This window comes from Drosophila serrata, unplaced genomic scaffold (genome assembly GCF_035046125.1).
Source record: "Drosophila serrata isolate PLE 108 unplaced genomic scaffold, ASM3504612v1 contig_32, whole genome shotgun sequence".
NCBI classification, from domain to species: Eukaryota; Metazoa; Arthropoda; class Insecta; order Diptera; family Drosophilidae; genus Drosophila; species Drosophila serrata.
The window spans coordinates 163,524-183,100 of record NW_028256930.1 but is presented as its reverse complement, the minus strand read 5'-3'; the positions used below and the strand labels follow the sequence as shown (position 1 = coordinate 183,100).

General features: G+C 41.4%; 6 protein-coding genes and 1 non-coding gene across 10 annotated transcripts in view; 3 read left to right on the top strand and 4 right to left on the bottom strand.

Moving 5' to 3' along the window:
* Positions 1-11,267, bottom strand: part of Syx1A (Syntaxin 1A) — a 47,525-nt gene extending 36,258 nt beyond the window's left edge. For both annotated transcript variants that reach the window (XM_086833812.1, XM_086833805.1), the window contains exons 1-2: positions 9,040-11,267; positions 6,599-7,374 (exon numbers count right to left, since the gene is read on the bottom strand). In XM_086833812.1, coding sequence (XP_086689938.1) covers positions 7,356-7,374; positions 9,040-9,911 — 891 coding nt within the window. In that variant the 5' untranslated portion in view covers positions 9,912-11,267 and the 3' untranslated portion in view covers positions 6,599-7,355. The remainder of the gene's footprint in view (positions 1-6,598; positions 7,375-9,039) is intronic.
* eIF4EHP (eukaryotic translation initiation factor 4E homologous protein) overlaps positions 1-15,159 on the bottom strand; it is a 51,578-nt gene extending 36,419 nt beyond the window's left edge. The window contains exons 1-2 of one of the 2 annotated variants that reach the window (XM_020961809.2): positions 14,278-15,159; positions 12,595-13,054 (exon numbers count right to left, since the gene is read on the bottom strand). In XM_020961809.2, coding sequence (XP_020817468.1) covers positions 12,595-13,054; positions 14,278-14,315 — 498 coding nt within the window. In that variant the 5' untranslated portion in view covers positions 14,316-15,159. The remainder of the gene's footprint in view (positions 1-12,594; positions 13,055-14,277) is intronic. The other variant, XM_020961808.2, reaches the window with a different exon arrangement.
* LOC110191073 (lysine-specific demethylase RAD23A) lies at positions 13,092-14,165 on the top strand. Its single transcript, XM_020961806.2, has one exon. The coding sequence runs from the start codon at positions 13,216-13,218 to the stop codon at positions 14,122-14,124; it is 909 nt and encodes a 302-aa protein (XP_020817465.2). The 5' UTR covers positions 13,092-13,215; the 3' UTR covers positions 14,125-14,165.
* On the top strand, positions 15,015-15,785 carry LOC110191076 (ADP-ribosylation factor-like protein 6-interacting protein 4). The gene is made up of 2 exons (XM_020961811.2): positions 15,015-15,359; positions 15,434-15,785. Exons 1-2 carry the CDS (start codon positions 15,161-15,163, stop codon positions 15,673-15,675), a joined length of 441 nt encoding a protein of 146 aa, XP_020817470.1. The 5' UTR covers positions 15,015-15,160; the 3' UTR covers positions 15,676-15,785.
* LOC110191068 (uncharacterized) lies at positions 15,701-18,530 on the bottom strand. Its single transcript, XM_020961800.2, is given in 4 exon segments — positions 15,701-16,056; positions 16,123-16,338; positions 16,779-17,739; positions 17,741-18,530. Coding segments are annotated over 4 exon segments (2,052 nt in total). The 5' UTR covers positions 18,382-18,530; the 3' UTR covers positions 15,701-15,822.
* The window catches only part of GatB (glutamyl-tRNA(Gln) amidotransferase subunit B, mitochondrial), a 20,381-nt gene continuing 19,249 nt past the window's right edge, over positions 18,446-19,577 (bottom strand). Inside the window, exon 9 of one of the 2 annotated variants that reach the window (XM_020961804.2) lies at positions 18,446-18,590. The gene's annotated coding sequence lies outside the window, so the exon portion shown is untranslated. Of the gene's footprint in view, positions 18,591-18,679; positions 18,750-19,577 lie in introns of those variants that run through there. The other variant, XM_020961803.2, reaches the window with a different exon arrangement.
* TRNAL-UAA (transfer RNA leucine (anticodon UAA)) lies at positions 19,095-19,178 on the top strand. Its single transcript has one exon. It is a non-coding gene; the product is annotated as a tRNA-Leu (tRNA).

Genomic DNA, 19,577 nt, shown 5'->3' with positions numbered 1-19,577 from the left:
GCCAAGCTTTTGCTTTACCCTGGACATGGTTCGGTAAAGAATGCAGTATAGTTCTCAATTAATTTCTTACCAATACAGGTCAACAGAATATATTTGATCCCTTATATATCCCAAAAGAGTTATAAGAGTTATGACAACATAATAAAACCCAAATCAAGATCAAAACAGAGGATATCACAAATTTATCCTACTTGCATGATTAAAAGCACGCTCAACATTGCACTTTTTCGTTTATTTAAAATGTTGTTCGCCAGCGAAAAGCATAAAAAAAACATGACAAAGTGAGAAAAATAACCCTGGAAAAATAAAAAGGAAAGAAGAAAAGAAACTAACTTTGAGAAGTCGAAATTTATATACTCTAGCTGTTTGCATTGGAATTATAGGTTTGAATCTGAAATCAATCATAACTAAGCTGAAAATATTCGCTATGGGGTTAAAAAATCTGCATAAATAAAACAAAATTTTAGGAAATCGGGTTTTTTGACAATTTTAACGATGTAACCCCTTATATAAATTTGTTAATTTGAAAAAAATTTCGAAAATTTAATGACATGGCTAGATTGCTTTTGATGCTGATCAAAAAATATATATTTATAGGGTCGGAAATGACTCCTTTACTGGGTTACAAACTTCAGACTAAAATGGTAGTACCCTGCAAGGGTATAAAAAATGTCAGTCCAAGTTGGAGTAACGGAATATATGTACATAAGCAACTGGCGACTGCACTCTGAGAGGTTATGTCAGCAATTGAATAAGCCAAAGAACCGTAAGAAAAGCACACACTTCCTTGCTCCTTCTCTCTTAGTCCTGAGGCTGCTGCTTTTTACTGATTGCCGCTATGTGGTTTAGTAAATGTTGCTGTCTCTGTCACTAGAATATCCCGTTGCTTGCATTATCCGCCATGCGAAAAGAGCAGTGCACCAAGGCAGAGAGAAACAGGAAGAGAGGAACATGAAAAGGGCAAAAGTTGGAATTATGTCAAATGAAATTATGTGCACGCCTTGAAGTATGCAACTGCAATTTTCATTTTTTATTCGTTTACCAAGTCCTGGCAAGCAAGAATTTTTCCGGGGCATTTTCTGTCGGAAGTTGGGTCTGCAAATCTATAAACTTAATTCCTGCAACCTAGGCTTAAAGTCTATATTTACTCTCCATCCAGGATTTTGGTGAATTTAAAAAGAAAGCTGCATCGTAGGGCATTTCCCCAAAGAGAATCGTTAGCTCTCTGGAATTCCTTCTTATTTGCTTAGGGGTAACAATGTCAAGCCCATTTGTCAGTGACTTGCTGGAGTTGATGATGCCTTTTGCGTTGGGATTGTGGGTTTTCTTGCCACTCTGCCAGCCACGGAGTGAGTGCTTTTCCCCTGAGGAGATTCTGAAGCCTGTCAGTCTGAGATCTGGCCAGCTGTGATAGGCCACTGTTGCATTTCCACCAGGACATCAGGACCTGTTTTTTCTTTGCTTTTTTGGTTTCTACGCTTCCGCTCTTGTTGCTTCTTCAGTTCATACATGTATCCCGTCTACAGGACCTCTCTCTCTCAGCCTTCTCTCTTTGGCAACTGTAATTACTCGGCGCCTTTTCGTTGATTGCAATTCCCGGGCTCAGGCTCTTTCGTTTCCCCCATTCCACCTTTTTTTTGTACCTGCGAAGATGCAAATTTTTGCACTTGCAAGTAGAATTTCGTGAACAAGTTAATTAGTGGCAGGTGGAAAGGAGAAAGCAACAAATGGCGCAGGTAAGGTGGGTGTTGCGAAGGTGTTTCGGAGGTGGCAAAAGGTGCCAATAAAATTACGCAAAACTCGTTTCCAGCTCAGGGTTGTTACCAGAAAGTTAAAACACAATAAAAACTTTGTTCTGCGTTAAATTGTTCACTATAATAAACTGTAAAATGAAGCTTTAACAGTGAGAAATAAGCTACGGTTCTCTCAAGAGAGTAAAAGTACGTTACACTAACTTTTTAGTCACGAAAATGAAATACAATATTAAATTTTCCTGTGTTGAATATTTAAATAAACTAAGTTTATCCTTAGCAGTAAGAAATAAGGTTCTCTCAAAAAATACCTTTCATAAACTTCATAATCGAATTATTTAACATTTTTCCTTTAATTTCTTTTTATATATTGGAAAGTATATATCTGATCATCAGTTTTAAACGCTTTCTCAACCATTTCTAGACAGAAGTTCATTTAATTAAAGGTAAAACCATTGACGTAACCATTAATATTTATGGTCTCAACCTTTTCACTCTTTCTTTCTTACTTTCTTTGCTGCCTCACGCTTGGTTAACTGGCAATTCTTCGTCTTTGTGAACCGACTTAAAAAGGAAATTGAAGATGAAGCGAAGCGCATGGAATTTAAATGTGAGAATTTCAGTTTTCTTTTTTATATATATATTTTTTTTGTTTCGAATTTCCCACCAACAACAACAAGAACAACAATAGGGGGCGAGTCCAGCGAATATGAAAATTCGCCAGAGGCCTGGCTCAACCTTGGAAATGGAAATCATTTTCAACCCTTTTTTAGTGGTTAAGAAGAACAAGGTACAGGCCCCCCCGAGGAAGCTACCCCACATCGTATTACTGGGTCAGGTTTTCCTTGGGCTACCACTCGTTAACTGCCCAACAGAACTCATTTCATGTTGTTGCTGTTCTCGTCGGTTTTCCTCTCTTGTTTTTCTTATTTTCTTTTTTTGTGTGTTACTGCAGCAGCATTAAATACACATATAATTTGGCAAAAAATAAAAATAAAAAAAAACGAAAAGAAGGGCAGGTGGGTGTGGTCATGAGCCAGGCGTATCTGACGCTGTTCTTGTCGTTTTGGGAGTACATAAAAGCATAAAAGTAGGCGAACATTGACCAAATTTAATCCTCTTTTAGCATACATTTTATAGCCAATGAAAACGTGTGTTTTCCGTACAAAATTCTAAATTAATTCTGCTGGCTTAACTAAATCTACGCCCCCAAATTGTGCATGTGTGTGGCCTCCATTTGGATGACACCCTTGGGTCACATTGTATCCGCCCATTCAACTCTTTGCCACTTCTGGTGGCACACACCTTTTGGAACTCGGTTCATCTGACGACGTGCCATAAAATTTGTTTTCAATTAACAAATTGTTTAGAAGCGACGATAAAAATCGATAGATCAAACTTTTTGTTACCTTTCTTTTTCTAATTTAGGTTTGAGTTAAAAGGAAAGCGATTTCAAAGAATCCTTGTCAAGAGAGATAAATTAAAATGAATTTGATTTGAAAAACTTTACACCTAAGCAAAAACCTAATCAATATAGAAAATCATCCGGTTTCTAGTTGAAAAATTCTCTAGTTCATTTATCAGTTAGCTGAATTCCAGGAATTCCGCTTCCATCGAACAAGGAGAATTTAGGAAAAGGGATGCAGGATGCAGGATGCTTGCTCTTCCTTTATGCACGGCAAATTCCTACATGGTTAAAGCAACTAGCTTCAAGAGGAAGGACGAAACTTTCCCTTCCCTCTGGCAAATCAAAAAGTTGTCAAGAGACGGAAAAGAAGCTCTGTTGAGAGAATCTTGGCAGACAAGTAAGTTTCAACAGTTAACATGACAATGACGATTCTAAAAAACTTTGCACAACCCAGATGAGATGAAGTACCTTGTCTCACAAAGGCACAGCATCTTTACATAGATATACCATATGTATTTACTGTATATTCATACGTTTTTAAGGCTGGCACTTGACTGCGAATCAATAAATCAAACCGCAGAATGACGGCTAACAACAAATACTATATATATATGGTCATAAGCCGGTACAAATTTGTGACTCACCAGACAAAGTTGAAATACAAAAAGAAGGTAAGAAAAAAGCAGCGAAAAAGCTCAACAAAAAACTCCCACATATATGTTAGTATTAAGTACAAAGAAAAAATTACTATTTGGATTTGGCAAGCAATCAAAATAATAGATAGATAGACGGACAAGTCAGTAAATAACAAGAAAAGCTCAAAACAAGTGAGGAAATAGATAAATATATAAATTGAATTCATGACTCGTAGATATTTACTGCATCAGTGTCATCTGCGCTTACAAAAACCAAATAAAATAAGTTCAAGTCACACAAAGTCATACCTTATGTTAATTTCTATTAATTAAGGTATAATATTCCAGAGATTTTAATATATCAGACCCTTAAGAATTGTATGTATATAAAAATTGTATCCTTTATCCAAGTAACTTCGGTTTAATAACTTTACAGAAAATATAACTTATTTTACAGACCAATATACCCTTTGTAGGTAGGGTACTCAATGCTGCGGGCATTTCCACTACATGAGGGTTTGAGAACAAAAAGGCAAACAAAGGCCATGTGACAAAGCTCACACAACAAGGTAAAAAGGCAAAGAGACATGCAAAAAATAAGAAAAACTGTTACATGAGAATGCAAAAGAGGGGTGTAAGTCACTCAAGGGGAGAGTTTTTAATTGCATTCGCATTACTCCACTTTTCTCTCCATTTATGCGGGCCAAAAAGAATCAGTTATGAGGAGAGACCACTAGTTTGTTATCAAAGCCAACTGATAGACTTTTTTATCAAGTGATAACACCACACACACTGATGATTCACTGAGTAGCCTGATGATTCACCCCATTCAATTTGTGTGTGGCCCATGAGTATAATTCCAATAGATCGTTTTATAATAACTAATTGAGGAGGAATGTAAATAAACTTTTTATCGCCCAAGCGTCATAAAGGAAAGTCGAACTGTCAGAGTGAATGGAATTTTTGGTATTACTAAAAAAATATACAGAACATATCAACAAAAAGAGGAGTTTTTAACGCACTTTAAATATCTTTAGCAAGAAATTTGCATAAGCCTTGTGTGATAATGTAAACAATTATTCTGTTCTCAACCTTAATCACAATCGCTTACCATTTATAAAGCGATTATTTCAGCATCATTAACTCATACAAAATACAGCTTATTCGGATTATATTTTTTATCAGTGCATTCGCACATGATAAAGTGGAGAATGGGTCGGCAGGGAAATATCGTCTAAGGTCGCTCTGGGTGACAACGATGACTCAATTCAAAGCCCACATTCACATCATGAATCCGGGGGAGGCGCGAACTCTGTGCATGTTCGAATCACATTAGAGGGGCGATATAGACATTCATACGCAGTCGAGTCTCATTCAGAATATTCCGCTGACAGGAAGCGTTGGGGAAGCGAGAAAAGAAATGAAATGATACATGATAAACGGCCTATAATATACGAGAGAACTTTTACAGATAATGCTTTCAAATTAAACACGCAACTGACACGATATCGTGCTCTTCTGCAGAGGGTCATCGTTTAAAAAAAGACCTAGACAAAAGACTAATGAACGAAGCGGCATTGGAAAAAGGTGCCTATGGAAATGATCGACTTTAGTTCGTAATATATATAATAAATATGCAAAGAACTTTGCCTCTTGTTCTTAAGAGTTTTTATCAAAATTAAATAGCCTTCGCTAATTAACGCTTAAAGAATTTGCTGTGATAAAAAAAACCAGAAAGCTGTGAAATATCTTAAATGTATTTGGGCTTTCCAGAGTTTGTTCTCCCCAAAACAAATGTGTGACTCGATTCCCTATGAGATCATCAAAAATAAGATGCTTTTGTTATAAATAACAAATGAAGAAAACGAGGCAAAATGAGAAAATAAATGCATTTACTTTGTTCGAATTCATTTGCCTGACGAATAAATAAATATTTGAACGCGACATTTTTGCAACATTGGTAATTGATGATAAATTGAATTCTCTCGCTTCCACGTATTTACAAATGAAATCAACATCAATCGCAGTGTATTAATAATGTAATTATGGAGAAAGAGCCTTTTTTATAGAACTCTTAATAATTATTATTGTACTATAAATATTCATTATCTCGCCAATTGTTCATATCCCATTTAGTTAAGAGAGAGAATGTGTCTATTAATTGAGGCTTTTTATACTGACGGCAAGATGACAAGAGCCGAACGATATATATAAACATATATAGATAGAAGTGAATGCGACGAGGAGGCAAAATGAGGAACGGCATTAAATATAAAATTAGATTTACTTGTAGAAGCATAGTAGTTGATAAGGAAATTATAAGCAATTATTTCACTTTATATTTCAGATAATTGAAACCCATAGAACCATTGACATAGATCCCAGATAATACCAAAAATTCTTGAGTATCCAATAATAGTTAGAAATTTGAAATTGAAATTAAGCCCAAGAATTTATGTTAACATACATACACTGTCAAATAGTATCCCCTAAAACCAAATATACCCATTTATACCCCTCAATTATTGGGTATAATTAGCTTTTCTTTGTTTTTGCCAAGATCTCGATTGTCGCCGCCGCTTCACACTCTCGAAACTCTCGAAATGTCACAACAACACAAAGGGCACGAAATTCATTAATAGAAGTGGGCGGTGGAATACCTAAAAGGGGCGTTGTGGAGAAGGACACAAAACTCGACCTTCGACAATTATTCAAGTCACGCGGGAAAACCCTGGGCGTAGAAAGAGTATTATTGCCGCCTAAATAAAGAATGCTAAATATTATATAATAATTTCGTAACTCACCTCAGCGCATGGGAATGGAGCATTGCAGCTGTCAATTTATCGCTGGAAGCTGTGTAGAGCTGGAAGTCTGGAAAGCTGGAACGCGGACTGGAACCTTCCGTTTGACAAAGAGCTTGGCAGGGCGGAGTCGCGTTTTATTTATTTTCGATTTGCATTTTCTTTTCTTTTATATGTTTTGGGGGCTTTAGATTGCATTTTGTGGTTTAAATTGAATTGCAGCTTGATTGATTGACATAATACGAAGTTGGCGGCGAAATTCGTTTGTTTTTAAAGCGATTTTCGGTTTTTTTTTTCACTAGACGCGTTTGTTAACTGGGTGTTGTTGTTGTTGCTGTTGCAGTGGCTATTGTTGTTGTAGTGGAAATGTGCTGATTGTTGCCGTTGTCATTGCAGTTTTTTGGTTCGGTTTTATTTTGCATTGGAAAAGATCAAAAGGTAAACGTACGAGAGCGAAAAAAAACGTGCACTATGTTGCATTGTGATCGGAAAATCAGAACGGAAATTTCTCCAATTCTTACAAATTTGTTGTGAATTTTTCTTAATAATTATCGGCATTATTTGGTGGTGCATTAACATATTGCAGTTCCTACTTAAAAGCGAAAGCATTTCTCCGTGTTTGTGTGTATATATATCTTAAATCACAATTTACATAATTTAATTCTCAAAAAACTCATACAGATTACGTTCGGTATTATAATAAAATGATATAGCATATCTCTTGGATTCTGTATGCAGGTTATAGGCCATGATGAGCATGCTACTTGCTGGCTTGGATACTATGTAAAGTGAATCCAAGTATGTGATGGTCAGGTGCAGAATGTTTGATTTAATTCACATATTATTGTTGTTAAATTGTTGAAAGTTTGTAAGATTGATTTTGAGAGCGGCATGCCATAGAATATTTGTTGGTGTTTTTGGGTTATGTATTGGGGATAATTTGAATTCGATTCCGATTGTTAGTTTTGGTTTTATTTGTTATTTATTATTATTATTTTTTTTTTGTGGTGAGATGGGAAAGAAAGGAAAATAAATTAGGTTAATAAAAGAAAGAAAAAGATTATTAAAGCGTGTGTGTAGTTGTGGTGAATGTGGCAGTGTGGTAGTGTGAGTGTGAAATGAAATCATAGCTAAAAACTCAGCTCCAACTTATGGCAAGCGAAAAAAACTAGTTTGTAGGGAAGTTAGTTTATATTTATATTGGCATAAGAAACAAAAAATAAGAGGAGGAAATCATAGCAACAAAAAACTTGTTCAATTGTTTGCGCAATACCAACAAAATCTATAAAAAGGAACAAAAACGGAATAATCAACTTTGAATTTAAACGATTTAACGATTAATTTGAGTCTGTGAGTTGTTTACTCTGTTAAGTCAGCATTCCGTCAACTTCCTCAAAATGTTGGAGATTCGTTTTCAGTTTGTTTGCTTCGCTTTATCAACTTCTTCATTGAGAGAATGTTTTGAGAGTTAGCTATTTATCAATAGTTTTATAATTGTATATATATATATATATGCTGTGTGTGTTTTGTATAATTTAGATATATATATATAAATATTTATATATGCATTCAATAAATATGAACATGTTAAGTAAATAGCATTATAGTAAATAGTCAATATAGTTATTATCTAGCATAATAAACAATCTTTTTATAATAAATATTCAAAAGTTAACTAGAGCTTTGTTGCATCCTTCTCTTCTTCTTCATCATCTTCTTCAACATCATCAGTGGGTGAGTGTGGGTGAGTATGAGGCTACTTTTAGTGAGAGTTTTTAACAGGACAAACTAAACTAATTGAACAAATCAAAACTAAATGCATTTTCCAAGTCGGAAAAACAATTTTCTTCTTGCAACCATTCTCCTTTCTCTTTTTTTTTTTTTTGTTTGTGTTTCTTGCAAAGCATTAGCAGTGAGAGTATGTAAGTGTGTTCCTTTCTTTTTATTATAATATTTACTTTTTTAATTTTTTTTTTTGCTTCGCATTATAACAATAATCAATAAAATTTCATGTTTTTCTTTGTTTGCAATTACTTGTTTTGGAGTTGTGTTTTTTTTTATATTACTTTTTCGCTTGTTTCAATTAGCAATTTTCGTTTTATTTACTTAATGTTCTGATAGCTAACTTTTGTGTTTTTGTGTGTATATAGGTTTTAGACTCCGGAGACTCTTTTTCTTGTATATAACTGAACTAACCATACATTTTTCACTATATATATTAGCTGTAATTGGTGTGATCCGAGCCCTGCTAATCATGTGTGTGTCTGTCCTCACTGGTTGCGATCTCTTACAGTTTAAGTTTTTCGATTTTTTATCATTTTCTCTGGGTGGGTTGCGCAACATCCTATAAAGGGGTTTTTTACTCAATGATAATGTGTGTGTGCGGGTTATGGGAGGAGGATGTGGGTGTGTCTGGCATATAAGTAATTGCATTCGAGATTTACATGAAATAACTGCTAACATATGAGGCCGCTAAGATGCCCAGCACAGTGAGGCAGATCAGTATCATGATCTTCTTTCGGCGGGCTTTGCTCTGGTACTTGAGCGCCTTCTTGGTATCCTGAGTTGCCGTCTGCACATAGTCCATAGCGTGCTCCACATGGTACTCAATGCGATCGATCATCTCGCCCTGCGACTCCACCAACATGGCCATGTCCATGAACATGTCGTGCAGCTCCTTAATCGATGTCTCCAGCTTCATGATGTCCTGGTGCCGGGCCTCGATATCCGCCAGTGTCTGTTTCGCCTGCTGTGTCTCCATGATGATGCCCTGCGTGAACACCGACGAGTTGCCCTCCTCCAACATCTTCTCCAGCTCATCGTCGTTTGTCGGCCGGCCGGTGATCTCCAGCTGACGCTGTATCCTTCCCTTGCAGCGCTCTCGGTAGTCGGTCTGGGTGCGATTGTATTCCGTCATCACCTCGACGAACTTTCGCGACAGCGTCGAGTGCTGCGTCTTCCGGATACGCAGATCCGCCGACGACTTGTTCTGCTGCTCCTCCTGCTCGATATTCTGTTCGATGCCCTTGAGCTTGCCACGCACCCGATTGGCGTTCTTCTTGATGTCGGCCATCAGGTCCTCCAGCTCCTGCTTGGTCTTCTCGTCCGTTTGCGGGGCAGACAGGATGGCCGAGTGCTTCTTCTTGACCTCCTCAACGTTATCCTGCACTTTGTCGATCATGCCGCGAATCTCCTCCACCTGGGCGAAGAAATCGTCCATGTACGAGTCGTGGCCGTCGACATTGACGGCCACCTCCGTCTCCTCCTCATCGTCGGATTGGGCGGCATGGAGAGCGGCTAATCTGTCCTTAGTCATCGTTGTGTCTGGCTGTTAATTTGGGGTTTTTTATGTGGGTTTTACTCTTTGTTTTTGGTAGGATATGGGCGTGTTTTGGAGAGTTTTCCTCCCTTAAAGTTATCCGTTTTTAGAGTTTCTTTGGGGACTGGTTTTGATTTTGAAGTTTTGTGTGTTATTTTGTTTTATCTCTGGGGTTTTTTCGTTGTATTATTATTATTATTTTCTTTTCTCAAGCTTTACGTAAGCTTTTGTTACGCGGTTTCGCAGATTGCGTTTTGCGATTAGCAGTTAAACGTTAACGCACACCAACACACACACACATACACATAAACAACACACGTGTAAGCGCGCGCGGAGTTTATTATTCGCTTTTAGCAGCTTGCTTTTTAACTTGTTTGCACGTTTTTCCCACTACAAAGCGAGAGACAGAGAGAAAAAGTGGGATCTCTTTATTGATTTTCCGCCGCTCTCTTTTATGGTTTACTTTTAGTATATTTTACTAAACTGACACTATTTTTGCTGCAATTCTTGTTTGATATTATTATTCCTTCTTGTGTGTGTGTGTGTCGTTATTTCGCGGATGGTATGCGAGAGGGATGGGGGAGGCGGAGAAGGCAAAGAGAGCGCGTGGTTGCGGGCGGCAGCAGCGACGTCGACGGCGACGACGACAGAGGCAGTGGCAGAGCACCTCTTCAATGCCAGCAGCTAAAAAGCTAAAGCTGCTGCTGAATTAATTTTTTGCTTCTTGTGACTCACGGCGCGGCGAGATTGCTGCTTTTTTTAAAAACAATATATAATTTTAAGCTTTTTTTTCTTTCGCTTTGGTTTGTTTCACTTTCGCACAAACACACACGCACAGTTACACGCACACGATAAACGATTTTCGGCAGTGGGAGAGGCTCCCAAAAATCTCTTAAAATGGGCAAAAAAATCGATTTCTGCGCAAAGCTCCAATTCTGCCGTCTGCTTTTGCTTCAGCTTGTGCTACTGCTGCTTCTTCTTCTTCGCGGGGGGGTGTTACGGTGGGCGTTATTTGTTCTTTCTCTCCTTTTGCTCGCCGTTTATTTTCGTTTGTTGCGTACGCGTCGTCTTCGGCGGCTCCGGTGGTTAGAGTGAGACGCACGACCGACCACCTCTCTCGCACTCGCACTAGCACGGCTGTCTTGGGTGTCACACGATTAGTTGTTGTTGTCGCCAATTGTTTTCTACCCGCACATTGGCAAATTGGCAGAATTAATGATTTTACGATGTTTCTTTATTACACTGAAAACCGAAAAATCATTTCGTGTTATTTTTTCCCGGCGACTGAATATTTTCGTTTATATATCCGCCCGATGCTTCCGTTTTCGCCGAATTTTTTTTCGATATACCCAAACAATAGAGGTGCGCAAAACACCAATGAAAACATCGATGCATCGATTTTCTAATTCATCGATGTTTATTTCGACCATCGATGTTTCTGAGCCATCACTAACGAGGGAGCTTTGTGTAGTCTTTGTTTATCAATATAAATCACACATTGATAATAAACTATCTCGGCTATTAGTTTTCTAAGTTTATTTTATGGGGCCAAGTTAATAAATATTTGTATTGTTAACACAACCCTAAATTAAATGTTTTAAAACATTTATGTGTCATCGCTCACCTCTACCAAACCATCCAAACAATCAGTGGTGCCCGTTTAGCTTACTTATACATATGTCTGGTTTTTTTAAGCTATAACTATGATACTCAACAGTGCAATTTCATAAGCAGACCTGTTAATATTCTGTTAACCCTTTCATCTGACAGCACGAATGCGACCCGTAGATGTTATCTACAATGAGGGAGTAATTTTACAAGTTTACAGAAAACTGTTACACGTTTACAGAAGCAACACGATACTATCGATATATTTATACAAGACGATTATTCGATTATTCGATTATTCTGCTCTCTCGACTGTTTATATATTTTATGTTTGACTTTTTGACTATTACTTATTTTCTTTTACTTTGTTATAGGAGTAACATTTTCTGTATTATTTGTATTTTAACTTATAATAATAATTTACACAAATACTGACATGCCGAGTTGGGGCTAAATATGCCAGCACATTCGTTCCATTACGTCAGCCCTGCAACAACAATGACAACAGCTAGTTCTGGTTTGTTTGTGGATCCCATTCGTTTTTGCATCGCGAAACCGACATGCGCGTACGTTTTTTATGAATGAAACGCGACCGGCACTTTACTTAAAGCAACACTAAGTGGGAACTGGGTGTGGGGGCTAAATGCAATAATAACCCGATCGGTAATATAGGTGAATGTAATATAATTAAGTAAAACAGAGCTCATTTTTGGGCGTTTTACAACACTGGTCACATGGGGAGGCGGGCAGTTCAAAAGGAGAAACATTAACTCGAATCACTAAATTTCACTTTATAATAAATACAAGTAAGTGATTAAGTAATAAAATCTTGTTTGTTCGCGGGAAATAAAAACGTTTAAATTACTCGAGGCTTTTTATAAATGTCATCAAGTCCTGTCAATAATTAGGATAATCATTCTGTCACTTAACTAGAGTGACACTTTAGTGCAGTGGTGACTTTAGACGTCAGAGGATGCAAAATATATTACTTGGTTCTTGGTGTTCGCGGCACGGTTTCCACAGATTACAGATAAAAAGAGCGACATAAGGTAAGGAAAACAGGTGCACTCACCGGAAACTTTGTCTGCAGAACGATCCCACATATTTCGTCGCCGACGAGGAACTGCTCGCCGAGCATCGCCATGCACACATTCTCCCAGGCCCGTTCAATCTTGTTCTTGCGCAGCCGTATCACCCATTGGCCGCCTTTGCTGTTGGCCGGATCCTCCCACATCGGCTTAATGCCCTGCTTAAATAGACTGAGCTCCCGGTAGGGCTTTAAGGCGGTGGGCCGGATGAGGTGCGAGTAGAGTGACCACCATTGCTGCACGCTGGCGCACCGGCCGACCACGTGCAGCGACTTGCTGTAGTCGGCGGCCGCCCGCTGCGTCCCCTTGCGCGAGAACCAGAGGCAGTATGTGTGCTGCAGACGATTCTCGCCGGGCCCGACTTCCAGCGGAGGCAGCTTGTCCACATCTATCTCGTTCTCCACATCGCTGTCGTCGCTGTCGACGAGATCTGGCCAGATTTTACTGGAACGGGCGCGCATGTCAAGATAAAAAAACAGTTTTTGATTAGTATGTCAAGGGTTAGAACTCAATTTTCACACTTGCCAACTTGCCACCACAATCACCCAGCAGTCTAGGCCCTATCGTTCGCATATTACATCAAGCAGAAAACATTTTATACTATCATGAAACTGTCCATTATTACGCTGGACCGGCGTACCATCAAGGTGGAGATGAGCGACTCGCAGGACGTGCGCACGCTGAAGCAGCGTTTAAGCAACATGCCTGAGGTTGCCATGCCCGCGGACAGTCTGCAACTAATCTACGCCGGCCGGATAATGGAGGACGAGTTGCCCCTGAGCAACTATAAGATAGCCGAGGACAAGAACATCGTATTGATGGGAAAAAAGATTGTACCTCCGCCAAAGGAACAGGAGCAGGAGCGGAAACCGGAACCTGTGCCTGGCATTCCCACAGCGCCGCCAGCCGCTGTGACCAATGAGGCACACAGCCAGCCGACGGTGGCTCTCCCATCGATAGCTCCCAACGAACAGCGGGTGCGCGATCTCATGGAAATGGGTTACGGCGAACAGGAAGTGCGAGACGCCTTGCGTGCCAGCTTCAATCATCCGGAGCGGGCAATAGAGTATTTGATCAGCGGAATTCCTCCGCAGGCCGCTACAGAAGCACAGATGTCGGCGGCCCAGCAAACCGGGGATCCGCATCAGATGGTGGCCTCACCAGCCTTGGCTCGTGTGCGACAAATGATTCGCGATGATCCGCGCCTTTTGGACCAGATCTTGGCCCATCTGGCCGAAACGGAGCCGGAGGCTTTCGAAATCATTCGTAACCATCAGGCAGAGTTCATGGCCCTGATTCAGGGCAGCGATAATGACACCGGCGGCGAAACCGTGCAGGTGAACCTAAATGCTGACGAGGCTGCCGCCGTGGGACGTCTGGAGGCGTTGGGATTTCAGCGGGCCTTGGCCGTGCAGGCGTACCTAGCCTGCGATAAGAACGAGGAAATGGCCGCTATGATTCTGTTCAATCAAGCCGAGGAGGATGAGGATCATGATCAGGAGCAGTTGCCCTAAATAAAGCGAGAATGCGCACGTAAACGGTGCCCAGAACATAACCTAACAATCGCACCAAGATGTGAGCGAGATGCTGGCCCCGTTTATCGGATGCAACAGCGGGCGGACGGGCGGGTGGTTAGTGGGTGGCGGCGGGAGGTGTGATCCACTTACGACTCGTACTGCTTGTTGGCTACTTTCTCCATGCTCATCCTGGCAATGGCTTTTGCGTCTCCTGGTACTGGTGACTGGGGCTGATCTGCCTGCTGCTTGCTGGTTGTTGTTCTCGCCGTGGCTGCGTTGCCTCTGGCTGTGTGGATCCCGCTGCTCCAATGGGACGGAGGACTGCTGCGTTCCAATTGCTGCTGCTTCTTCTGGCGCAATTCGTTGGTTGCTTTTAGCTTCAGAGCTCTCCTTTGGCTGCGCGCGTATGTGTGCGTGCGTGTGTGTGTGCGGGGTTTTTTGGTGGATTCTCTGCTCTAGGCGATTTTTGGGCCGCCGCTTCTTTTGGGGGTGAGCGGTTCGCTTGGGGCCGCTCTTTGGTTAACAAATGTGCTATTTGCGGGTATCCAGTTGTTTATGTTGTTGTTGCTTGGCTTATTTTACGGCTTATTTCGCTTATTTTTGCTGCAGTTTTGACGTTTCTTTTTGTACACACAACATGCGCTGATTGGATTCCACTTGCAGTCCACATTCCACGCGGCGCTGTCAAATCGGTGCAGTGTTGGAAAGTCGAAGCTATGTTTTTGCATTAATCAACACTACCCACAGTGCAGATGCACACCCTTCAACGGAGAGTATATATGTTTTGCCAATGCCTGGTAATAAATATATAATGCAAATTCAGTTATTATGTTCGAGTTGTTAATTCACTTTAAATGGTAATGGAAAATATTATTCAATATTTATAGTTTTCTACAGATTTCACCATAAAGTTACCAAACGTCGTCATGGACATACAACCCCAAGCTGCAGTTGAATAATTTTACGGGGTATCCGTCTATCGACTTTTTCTGTCACATTCGGTTTGTTTACGTTCGCTTGGACGCCGCTGAAAATGGGCAAGAGTGAGAAAAAATCTAAGAAAAGACACAAGGAAAAACGTAAGGAGTTTAAAGCGAAGCACAAATCCTCCAAGTCCAAATCAAAGAAGCACAGCCGACGGAAGCAGGAATCTCCGCCTCCTGCTGCTCCTCCTCCGGCACCAGAACAGGCGGAGAGTAGCAGCGAGCATGATGACTTTGCCATACCAATAGGTCCGTAAGAACCCCCATTAATTCTTTATCGTTTGCGTGTGCTTGCTGAACACTCTACCCCACAATAATTCAAGCACTGATGAACAGCAAATCACACGCACCCGAAACGCCGGAGGAGTACCAGCGACGGCAGAGCCAAATCCGTCGCGAGGTGGACCCCGTCACCGGGCGCACGCGCCTCATCAAGGGCGACAGCGAGGTGCTGGAGGAAATTGTGACCAAGGAGCGCCACGCGGATATTAACAAGAAGGCCACTCGTGGTGATGGCGAATATTACGAGGCCCGATCTCTGGATGCCGCCAGGCGACGCAAGTGAAGACCAAGCAATAACCAAAGCCACATTTCTTTGTCTTTTTAGTAATATAATTAATAACTGTCAGCTTAATTAAACAAAAGTGCTAGCTCCAACTATATGTACACGCGAAATCATCAGTGGAAATTTCTATTTTTTTTTGGTGCCGAGCTAGTACAACTGATGGAAGAAAGTGGTGCTGCCGTCCTGCCAGGCGGGATCGTCGCTGACCTTGGCTCGGCACATCGGACAGGTTTGCTCTCGCTTGAACCAGGTCTGCACGCACTCATCACAGAAGATGTGGCCGCACTCCAGCACAATGGGCGTGTTGAAGGCGTCATGGCAGATAGGGCAGAGGGCTCCCGCGGCATCCAATTCGTCTTTGGTCGGCGGTCGCTCAGAGTCCTGCATGGAATTCAATTGGTCAATGGATGCACACAACCCTTTATATTTATATCCCATCATTCTTACAATATTCTTCCTGAATGTCACAATAGCCTTGTGCAGGGACTTGCCACGCTCCACCAGCTCGAAGATCTTGGCGCCCAGATAGAGGGCGGAAAACAGGCCACCGGACACCACCTCTAGGCCCGAATAGGACTCATAGAGGAACAGGAACCATTGGGTAATGGGCGCTGTAGCCCGGTAGAACTGTGAAATGTACTCCACCAGCACATAAAGTCGGGCCTGTGAATGGGTATATGTACATATGGACATACATACATATGTGTGAATATACATACATATATTATTAGGGAAATCCTAGAAATTTGAACCGTCACAATAATCACAATAGTCACAATAAGTATGTACGTATAAAGCTCAACTTTAAACAAAAAGCAATAGCGCAAAGAAACGGAACGGGGAAAAATAAATCATAAATAAACAAATAATTCTGATTAGTCACATTACTAGAAATGCAACTGCTAAAAGTATGAGTTGAAAAGTTGGCCACAAGGAAAAGCTGAACATAATCATTGCAGTTAATCAGAACTCTATAATACTGCGTCATTAAGGCTAATCAAAATGGTGAATACTATTACAAACGAAGAATATATGTTTGCTGTGCGATAAAAGGGATTGCAGCAACATTAAACTAAAGATTAAGTAACGATCCCATGACTCACCCGAACTTTAAGGCGCATTAACGGATGGGGCAGCATCGTTATTCCCAGTTTTATCAGCATGGTGAGCAGCTTCAGAATGAGATCACTTACAGCAATGTAGTAGAGCATCATGCCCAGGGGAATCACCATATTTTTATTGTTACTTTCCGCCAAAGAAGCCGACGACGTCGACGACAATGTGGGATCGTCCGGCAGCTTGTCCCCCACATCCGTGATTCCCGTGTGAAAAGTTATTGTGGTGGTAAAGTAATCCCTGGGTGGCGGCACAATCAGACCGAATGGATTTGGCGGCGTATTAGCCAGGAATAGGCGCACCGTTACCACCACGGCAATTAGGCAGGCGTCTCTCACCAGCACGGCATAGTTCTTTTGGGCCAGTCTAGCAACCTGGTTTCGCACCGATCGGTTCACATTGTACATCACCGTTTGTAGCACCAGCAAATCCAAAATTCCCAGCAGATGGTCGTGTATAAACTTGATGAGCAGTATGAAGATTAGCGGCAGATAGCGTACAAAGTGGCTGAGGATCTGCACAACCATGTCGTCGGATATGAGGTGCTCGTCCTCAGCCTGATGCTCATGGGGCTCAGCCGGGCCATTAGCTCCGACTCCGATGCCGCCGCCACCGCCGCCTCCTCCATTCTCAGTCCCATTGCCATCGCCGTCTCCCAGATCCCGACTGTTATTCGGCTCATTTTCCTCAAAAGCCACCGGATTGCTGTGTAGTCCAATGACGCTGGCATTGTGCCGACTGCCATTAAGGCCATGATGGTTGTGCCGCATTTCTCCCTCGCGCAGAGAGATGCTCCTGCCCATAGCTCCACTTGGTCCAGCTGCGGCTCCCGATCCCACACGGCCGAAGCGAAGCGGTGAACTGACAGGTTCTGACACAGGTTGTTGTTGCTGACCGAACAGTATGTGTGCGTTGTCCTCGGGAACAGCGGCTTGAAAGGGAACGGCTTGCAGCAGGTGCAGCGGCCGGATACCTGAAGTTGGAATGTGTGATAAAGGAGCGCAGTGCCTCCGTGGACGGTGCCGTGGAAAGCGAGAAGACGTCGTTAAGGTTGACACGCCAAAAGCCCAGTTGTCTCACACTGGCTGCTGTTCCGGGCGAAGGGGCAGTGGCAGCTCCAGTCCCTGCTCCTCCTGCGATGGGCGGCTCTTCCAAACTGCCAGCATTGGCGCCCATGCTGCGGGACTGTTGCAGCCGGCGGTTCATTTGTGTGGTCACTCGCACCGGCGAGCTGCTGTTGCTGGCCGGCGTGTACGATCGCTGGCGGGCCAGGAAGGAGGACAGGATGTTTCCGTGGCGGGCTGTAGCACCGCTCAGACTGCTACTGCGCGCAGTGGGCACCTGCCCGTGATCCAGGCTAATGCTGGTGTTGGCCGCTCCTCCACCAACTCCTCCAGCGCCGACACCGCCCCCTGCAGAGGTCATCGAAGAGGAGGAGACGGGTAGCAAGTAGTCGTGTTCCGCAGTGGTTGACTCATTGTCGTCGCTCTCAATGCTGATGGACACACCTGCCGCTCCGCTGCCATCCTGCTGGTCACCAACTCCGCCTCCTCCTACTCCGCCTCCGCCTCGGTAGGGATCTTTGTTCATAGCCGAAAGTATCCGTGTTATTTTCCAGAATTTACACTTTTGAGAACAAGTAGTGTGACCGCAGTTCTGTTGCCAGGTTTCTATTTATAATGCCAGACGTCGACAGAAAAATAGAGGATTTCCCCCTCCACGGCAACTGGTCTTGAAGAGCTCATAACATGGGCGTTGCCAGACTATGCATGAAAGTTCGCGTAGTTATAATCAGCTGGCTGGGAATAAAAGAATACAAGAAGGTTGTTGAAGTTGAGCGATATGGCAGCGCCAGTGTTTGTTTAAGATATGGCGCTCCTTTTGAATATTTTTTATATTGGTTCATATTTTTTTATTTTCAGCCCAAATTTGCTATATGGCTGCTTAGAAACGGGTTCCTGTTTAAAAAATAGCAAAAATGTAATAGATAAGCAGATAAGGTTTATAAAAACGTACAAAAAAATAGTATAATTAATTTAAAATAGTTCATATTTTTGTATTATATTATTTATACAGTATACTCCCAAAATGTGAACCTTGCGTTAATTATAAGCTGTAGATGCAAGTTCGATCTTATTTACCTATGGGATCTTATTAGGAAGTTAACTTATATTAATGGGTTACTTTAATGATATTGAACTTAATTTTTAAAAATATTTAAGGTAAAGATAAAAAATACGAAATTAAATATCTACAATGCAAAATAAACATGAGATTGACATCTTTTTCGCCCTATTTACATAGCCAGGTTGGCCGAGCGGTCTAAGGCGCCAGATTTAAGCTCTGGTTCTCGTGAGAGAGCGTGGGTTCGAACCCCACACCTGGCAGTTCCTGGAAATCGAGTTTCCTTTTTTCTCTTTTTTTTTTTAATTCTTCAACACTTTAAAAAAGATTTGTTTAGTTACGATTAAAGTTGAAAGCCTTTCTAATAGTTATTATTCCAAATTTATGACGATTTAAAAGAAACAATTTTGTTATATGCCTTACCAATTTAATTATATAATGGTATGCCTTAAAACTAAAACAGCTCTAAAAATATGCAAAAAATAAATTAGTAATTAAATTTATATTTATTTTGTGTGACTCACAGACCAATTCTAATTAGTTTATTTAAAGCAGTTAAGGCTCTATTTGCCACGCTTGAAAACCCATTTCTACCCCATAAATTATGCAAATAATTTCAAATTTTTTCCTAGGCTGGATCTTGTGGGCCACCCTTATGTGCA

Bases quoted from the DNA above. Each gene is read 5' to 3' on its own strand.
- LOC110191073 (XM_020961806.2), top strand. From the start codon at position 13,216: ATGAAACTGTCCATTATTACGCTGGACCGGCGTACCATCAAGGTGGAG.
- LOC110191076 (XM_020961811.2), top strand. From the start codon at position 15,161: ATGGGCAAGAGTGAGAAAAAATCTAAGAAAAGACACAAGGAAAAACGT. The intron at 15,360-15,433 runs GTCCGTAAGAAC...CAATAATTCAAG, and splicing joins TGACTTTGCCATACCAATAG to CACTGATGAACAGCAAATCA.